At 54.7% G+C, this 8,055-nt stretch overlaps 1 protein-coding gene across 1 annotated transcript in view; it reads right to left on the reverse strand.

Moving 5' to 3' along the window:
• The window catches only part of Mxi1 (MAX interactor 1, dimerization protein), a 69,960-nt gene extending 62,125 nt beyond the window's left edge, over positions 1–7,835 (reverse strand). The window contains exon 1 of the mRNA XM_041661304.1: positions 7,369–7,835. Coding sequence (XP_041517238.1) covers positions 7,369–7,642 — 274 coding nt within the window. The 5' untranslated portion in view covers positions 7,643–7,835. The remainder of the gene's footprint in view (positions 1–7,368) is intronic.
• Between the last annotated feature and the right edge of the window lie 220 nt (positions 7,836–8,055).

Genomic DNA, 8,055 nt, shown 5'->3' on the forward strand with positions numbered 1-8,055 from the left:
GAAAACCACTTGCTTCTTTCTTGTTCTGCAGAATGTCTTGTTTCTTGCTCAGTTGTTGCCCTTTTCCCTCTTTTTCCCTTCTCTCGCTTAAAGAAAAAAAAAACCGAAAAGCCACAAAACCACATCTCACCTCCCCAAAAGAATGGGGTCACTTGGAAGCCAGGGCCGGCTGTGTGGGGTTAGGTGTGTCAGGCCCGACGAGCTGGTGGGATCTAAGTGAAAACCAAGCCAGGGCAAGCATGTGTTTCTCCTCCAGAAACCCAGTTTAAATCAATATTTATCCTACTATATTTATAGAAAGTGGTGGTGGTAGGGCTAGGGAGTGGGGTGGGGAGTCAGGGGGATCTAAAACAACAACAACAACAAAAAACAAAACTCTCACAATTACCGATGCAAATCTTAATCTTAGTGGCCAATTTGCTTCTTTAAGGTCTGTTTTTTTTTTTCCTTTTGTTTGTTTTGGGGTTTTTTGGTTTTTTTTTTGGCGAAAGATGTAGAATTTGATGAACCTGCAGTTGGCCTCAGTACCATAGCAACAGCCCCAAGTCCTCTAATATGCCCAGAGGACAGACTTGGGACAAGCAGCAGGAGGGGGCAGTGTTTTTTAGGAGCCCTGAACTTGAGTTAAGGCCAGGATAGTTGAATAACTAAGAATTGGAAAAAACCTCTCTGATTGGCTGCTCGGTCTCACTTCTCTAAACAAGGTGTGTACAGGAAGACTGGAAAACCAGCAGGGTGTTCCAGATACCAGCTGCACTCAGCATTGCGGGGCGACCTTAGGCAAGTCATGTCACCTGCCTGGACTTCATTCCTCGGCTGTTAAATGAGTCCACGTGTATGCTGGCGAAGGCATGTGGGCTCTGGAACTGGAGGCCCAGGTGGCAAACTCAGCTACCAGCCACATGACCTTTGGAGAGGTTACCCAGCATCCCTGCTCCTCACTCCCCCAGCCCCCACTGCAGAACAGAGGTAATAAAACCGCACATGCTGTAGAGTGGTTGCGGACTGGAAACGATAAGACCTGGCTAGTCTCGTGCTAGCCCTTTTCCGTACTCAGCAATGGCAGCCCATTCTAATATTAGGTCATGTGATTAGCTGCCACAGCTGCTGTGCCAGCACCCTCTGTCTTCCTGTCTCACCTCTGGGCTCTTACTCAGCCATCTCCGAAGGAGGACCCCACATCTGGGTGTGCCAGTGAAAAACTGACTTAAAGACAGAAGATGTTTGAACCATTGCTGCTTCGCCTATGTAGTTGAGGGAGCCTCCACGCCCCCCCCCCCCCCCCACCCCATAGCAGCAACAGCTCAGTTCATCTTCTTTAACTTCCTACAGTCCTGTCTTCACCCCCTGGATCCCCTTCACGGGATACCCAGTACCTGGAAGCTCCAAAAATGAACCCCCTACCTGTCCACCCCACTGTGAATCAACAACCCACACTGTTTGCAGGGGGAAAAGGCAACCACAGAGTAGACACTCAGCACTTGTTACGGAAGCAATGGACTCATCCAGAGATGCCTGCCCTGCAGAGATACGACCTGTTTGAACATTAATGCCCTCCAATTTAGCACAAGTCACTCTAGCCCCTTACTTTCTTTTTTTAAAATCTGTTCTACTTTTTTAAAAAAATTTATTTATTTTGTATATAGTGTTCTGGGCACCAGATCTCATTATAGATGGGTGTGAGTCATCATGTGGTTGCTGGGAATTGAACTCAGGACCTCCGGAACAGCAGTCAGTCCTCTTAACCTCTGAGCCATCTCTCCAGCCCGCCCCTTACTTTCTAAGCAAGAATTTAGTCATTCTTCGGCCATCAGCTGTTGACAGATTGTAGATGCAGCTGTCCAGACCTGACCCATCATCTCCTTGCTGGCCCTGGACTTACTGCCCCCGAACAACCAGAACTCGGAACTTCCAGTTTTGATCATGCCTCTGACCTCCAAATCTGACCGTAGGCCACAGCCAAGAAATGGCAAATGCAATCCCTGAAGGAATCTATAGCAAGTGCCCACCTTACAGATGACGCATACGGAAATAAGGTAGTCGGTCTGATCCTGTAAGACCTTAATAAATGGGCTGGGGAGGAGGCTCAGAGAGTAAGGCATTTGTCACTCAAGCGTGAGGTCCTGAGGTTGGATCCCCAACACTCACAGGCAAACCAGGTGTGCTGTCGCCCATCGGTGACCCCAGTGCTGGGGGCAAGGCAGACAGGCAAACCCCAGAGTTCGTGGGACAGCCATTCTAGACAATTGGTGAACCTCAAGTTCATTAAAGGACTCTGAAAAATACCTCTGGCTTCTACAGAGCATACACGAGAGGAGCACACATGCATCCAACACCCGACTGCACGTATGCACACCCTGCACGCATACACACGCAAGACGTTATTATCCCTGCAAAGATAAAGCGAACACATAGGAAACAAACTGAAGATTGTCACACTCAAGTAAGTTATTAAAAGCGTGTGTGTGTTTACCAAGTGCACGTTGCTGCCCAAGGAGGCCAAAAGAGGGTGTCGTATCCCCAGGAGCTGGAGTCAATGTAGTTGTGAACTTCCTGGTGCGTGTGCTAGAAAGAAAACTCAAATCCTCTGCGAGAGCAACAAGCCCTTAGCTGCTGAGCCATCCCTCCAGCCCCACAACTCACTATTTATTGAGCATGTGCTGTATTTCAGGCGCTGGAAATGCTTAAAGCTGGTGATTCAGTGATTCTGCGATGATGTAAGGGAACTGGTATCATTACGCTCACATGCCCTACTTACGAAAGGCAGCTGCGGAGAGGCTAAGCAACTTGTGTCCCAACCACAGAGTAGGAATTTGGACCTCTGCTCCTTCTGACTACAATGTATTTCAAACTCTTAACTAATCTGACTCAGAAATTGACAGCCGGTGAGCTGAAACAGCCCATAGCCTTCAAGGAGGAGTCATGAAGGAAGGGTAGGACACAGAAACCCTGGGGAGTAGGTGAATGAGGGTGTCCTCAGCTGAGTCAAGGACAGGGGCATGACTGTGAACCCTGATTGCTGGTGGACCTGCTGGACAGGAGTTAGGGTTTCATGGCCAGGCGGAGAAGATTAAGTCAGGAAGGCAGGGTGGGGCCAAATAATACCACACAGCAGCAACTTCCAGCTGAAGCTTCCTACACCAACAGGAGGAAGCTGCTTCGGGCCCTGTCCATGCCCCTAGGAACACGCCCTACCTCAGCCGGGCAGTCCACTCCAGAGTACACTGCCGCTTCTGTTCTCATCCAGGCACACTCCCCTGTCTGATGCGGCTCCAAAGCACCTGCCCCAAACACCGAAAGCTTTTTCCGGTTTACAGGCGCTTTGCTCTTAGGATTTATATGTGCATGTATGCGTGTGTACATCTGTGGAAATGCCCATGGAGGCCAGAGGCGTTGGGTCTCTCTGAACTGGAGTTACAGCCGGCTGTGAGATGCCCAACAGGGTACTGAGAACACAACACAACTCAGGTCCTCTATACAAGAACAGGACACACTCAACTGCTGACCCATCTTTCCAGCACCCAACTTCCAGTTTTATTCAGAGAACAATTATTTTGTAAGTTTTAGGCTTTGTCAAAATAGAGACAAACCTTTTTCTGAGTAGTACTCGGCAACTGTTTCCCTTCCAGTGGGTTCCACGGGTGTATAGGCGATGATGCCACAGGCTGTTTCCGAGCCTGTGAAAACAGCGTCACTGCCTACCGTGATAAATATTTCTGGAAGCTTCATACCAGGTGACATTTCAGAAGACTGTACCTGCATGACCTAGGGAACCCCTTTCCTTGCTAGTCCATGGTCAACACTGAGTAACTATTCAAACTCCTCCCTCAAGAAAATCACCCCATCTAATGGAAATAATTCATCACTGCGGCCGGCCAAAACTTGGTGAACACTCCCAGTACGGAAACCTCAAAGAGGCAATAAAAAGTAGTTCTGACTACAGCGGAAAATAAGCAAGTGACTACTTTGCAAACTCTGGAGACCAAACGTGTGAACGCGTGATCAGGCGCTCTCGGCGCATCTCAAGAAGAGCTCAGAGAACCCGAAATGGAGTCGAAAGGGCCGGCTGGTCACTGACTAGAGAGTCCCTTTAAGAAAAGACTGGACTAGCTGGCTGCACTACAGCTCCTAGTGATTTCCTGGCTCACGTCCTTGCCCCGCCCCCCAGCCTCCGGCCTCAGCAACGCGTGACGTCAAAAGAGGCGGATGCTGCCGATTGGCTGGACGATGCAGCTAGGTCAAGTCCAGTCGGAGGAAAGAAGTTTGTCTCCATGTGGAAACCACGTGTCTAGTGCTGGGAGGGGGAGGAGGAGGAGGCGGAGAAACTGAGATCAAGTGATTACACGGGAACTCGCTGAAATGAAGGCGGGGAGGTTGTGCACCTGAACCCACCAGCCATGCCCTTTGCAGTAGTGACCTAAAAAAAAGGAAAAAAGACTCACACAACAAACAAAACCTGGGCACCCACCCCCACCATAATAACTACAAAGCATAGGTGACGAGGGTCTTTCCTTCCTCCAAAAAGCTGTGGGCCAGGGAAATGCTGGAATCCTATCGGAACGCCCAGATCCACTCTCCTTCCCCCCCCCCTCCCCAACAACAACTGAATGATGTAAGCGTTTCGGAAAGCAGTGCTCTGGAGCAAAACAAGCCCCGCGCGCGCGGAGCGACCCGCAGTGCCCGAGCCCGGCGCACGCACGACCCGCCCCCCGACTCGCGTTATTGCTGTGCACACGCGGACCGCCGTGACGCGCGGGCATTGTGTGCAGCGAGCAGAAAACAACGGCGAGCGCCGGCTGCGCGGAGAAGCGCCCCCAATAAAGCGAGACAGATGTAGGGCTCGGCGTTTGCCATACTCGGGGGGAGGAGGAGAGAGGAGGGGGTAAAGTGGACAGAGTGGGCCGCTTCGGTTAAAATAATCTGGGGGGTCCGACGGGTGGTCTCCTTGAGTTTGTGGGAGGGTCACCCCCGCCTACGTGAGCTGTCGCGGAGGGAGCGAGGGCCTGGAGCTGAGTCCCTGCAGCCGAGCCAGGCACGGCGCAGCGCCCCACGCTCTCGGGGAAATCTGGGGGCTGTTGGCATCACGTCATTTTGAGCCAAACAGCGCGGCGAAAAGACGCGAGAGTGCTAAAAATACTCCCGCGGGGAGCCGGTCGGAGGAGGGGGGCTGCGGGCCGAGGGGGTGATTACGCACATGAAGTTGACTTTGACTGGGGTGCAGAGGCTCTGGAGCCCCTCTCCAGGGCCGGTGGGCTTGCAGAGCGGACACCCTGGGAGAGGGGCCGGGAGGAAGCCCCTCAACTGTACCAGCCTCTGGAGCCCTGGCTCGGCCACCACGGGCCCGCCCCGCGCGGGGCAGCCCAGCCGGGCGCGCCCGGCTCTCTGCTTACGTGACTGGTGGCCACGCCGGAGCCCCGACACGGGGTAAACAAGGAGGTGGAGGCGGCCAGGGCGGGGGGGGGGGGTAGGGCTCCGATTGTCTCCGGGTATGAAAGGGGGGGCACGAGACGCTGGGGAATCTCTGGCCACCTCCTAACATATCTCATTGCGCGAGGCGGGGGGGGGGGGGGGGGGGGGACGACGACGAGGTTCGCTGAGCATTGCCAAGGTGCCCTCTTTGGGTGCACCCCCCGAGTTAAGAGTCGGCGCCACGGGATAGACTCCAGAGACGGGGGATCCGGGAGGGGGACGACTAAAGAAATCACGCCCCTCCCCCTGCAACAAAAGCAAACACACCAAACAAAACCACCTCTTCACCCAGCTCCCCACTAGCCTGGGCTTTTCAGAAACTATTCTCCAGACGAACGCACCCCCATCCCCCCCCCTACACACACACACACACACACACCAATGAATAATCGTGCAGCGACTCGGCTACACAGCCTGACTGCGATGTGCCTCTCGCAAGCTAGGCAGGCACTCTGAGCAAAGAGGCAACAAGAGAAAGAAAAGATCGCACCACCGACCTCCCGTCACAGATCCTTGTTTTGGTCTTACCAAGTCCCCACAATTGCGCTTTAACCCTAAAGGCCCGGATGTGTTTGGTGAAGGTGTTTTTGTGTTTTGATGGTTGTTGTGGTGGTGGTGACGGGGGGGGGGGGGGGTTGTGCAAGATCTGACACGTTGCAATCAGCTCTCTCGCTTTTTCATTGATCTTCCTACTTGTTCTGGCAGATTACACATCTCGGTTTTCTCCTCTCTGTGAGTCTTTCCCCCCTCGGCCCTGTCTTCCTTCTCACATCTATTATTCTGAGGACGGTGCTGAAGAGGCAGCACACGCGTGCCCCCCTTAGGGTGCTAAGTCGAATGCCTGACGAGAGCTGGGGGCCCCGACCGGCAGGACAAAAAGGAAACAAATACAGAAAGGAAGCCCAGGCCCGGGTGGGGTTCCAAGCATCGGTCTCCACCTGAGGCGGGGGGGGGGGGGGGGGGTAAGGGGGGGAAACGCACGGTACCCAGTAAGACATTTGCCTTGCTCGCCCTGTGCGTCTCTCAGAAAATAAAGAAAACGTACACAACAGCTTCTTCCCCAACTATTGTTTCTATGGAATCCTAAAGTTTGCTTTTAGCCACATCCCCCTCGCCAAGTCTCCCCCACACCCAGCGCGCGCTGGACCGCAGGTCCAGGGAGAGCTGCTGGCGCTGCCTGGCTCCACCGGCCTGTTTCTTGGAGGGGACCAGAGGCCGTGGCATCCCAAGGCCAAGAAGGCATGGGGGAACTGTGTCCCTAGACACGATGGCCCGAGCCCAGTGGGAAGGGAGGAAAAACAAAGTAGGCAGGAGGAAGAGCCGGAGCCAGGGCCCACGGCGTGGAGAGCTGCTTGGTGGTGGTGGTGGTGGTTGTTATTGTTGTGATGTGTCTGTGTTTTCTTTCTGGAAGCCTGAGCCCTGCTTACCATTTCCAACTTTCAGCTTCTAATCCCCACCCAACCCTGGAAACGAGCGACAAAAAAAACAACACTTGTCTGCCCGAGAAGGCTCCGGAAAGAAAAAGGAAAAAAAAAAAAAAAAAGGAAGAAAGGCGACCTCGGAGAGACGAGCTCGCAGCCTCCCAGCTCAGTTGTCAGCAAACAACAACACTCCCCCACTCCTCGGCCAGGCCGTCCTCCGGGCCTGCTGGAGACCGACAGACCAAGGCACCGACAGGCCCCCTCTCCCCTCGCTGTCTTTGTTACATCTTTAGCAGCTTTGTGCGTGCGTGCGTGTCCTTTCTCCCGTGTCATCGGCTTTACTGCCGAGGGTTCATGTATGTGTGCGTGTGTGTAGGGCGGGGGGGGGGGGGCGAGCCGAGCAGGCGACAGGGGTCGCCCAAGGGGGCGAGAAAGAAAGAGCTGGGCGCCGGCGAGCAGCCGGGGCCCCCAAACTTACTTTTGTTTTCTTTCTCGATCTGCTCCAGGTAGCTGGCTGCCTCGAGCAGAATCTGCACGTTCTGCAGAAAAGTGTTGATGTGCTTCTCCATCGAGTTCTCGCTCGTGTTGAAAATGTCCGAGAAGGGGCACCGGGGTTTGGCCCCCGCCGGCTCCTCGGGCTGCTCCGGGGGCTGGGGCGCGGCCGCGGCCGGGGGCATGGCCAGGGGCGCGACGGGGACCAGCCCCGAGCCCTCGCAGCGCGCCTCCTTGCGCGGCCGCCCGCGTTTGCCCATGGAGGCACGGGGGTCCGGCGAGCTGGTCCTGGTCCGGGGCTGCTCGGCCGGCCGAGCTGCGGGCCCCCTGGGAGAGCCGGCCTGCTGGAGCCGAGAAAGCGCCCGGGCAAGGAGCGGGCCTGCCTTCCCGAGGCTCGCTGAGTGCAGTTGTGAGTGTGAGTGTGTGTCGCTCTCGCGGTGTGGGTCTGTGTGTATGGGAGATTGAATGAACCTACAGGACAGACGGAGGCGCTGTGGCGCCTGGGTCCTAGTGCGAGTCTGTCGCCATCTGACCGGTCAAAATAAATGGAGACTAGGGAGGCAGTGCCCGCCCCCCGCCGATCCCAGCACCCTTCCCCGTCTCTCCCCAGATTCTAGCTGCGTAGAGAGCACTGTTCTTTTAACACGACTGGGAAAAAAAAAAAAAATACTCG

The sequence above is a fragment of the Microtus oregoni genome, unplaced genomic scaffold (assembly GCF_018167655.1).
Source record: "Microtus oregoni isolate MIOR12 unplaced genomic scaffold, Mior012 000012F_ref0000307, whole genome shotgun sequence".
Lineage (NCBI taxonomy): Eukaryota > Metazoa > Chordata > Mammalia > Rodentia > Cricetidae > Microtus > Microtus oregoni.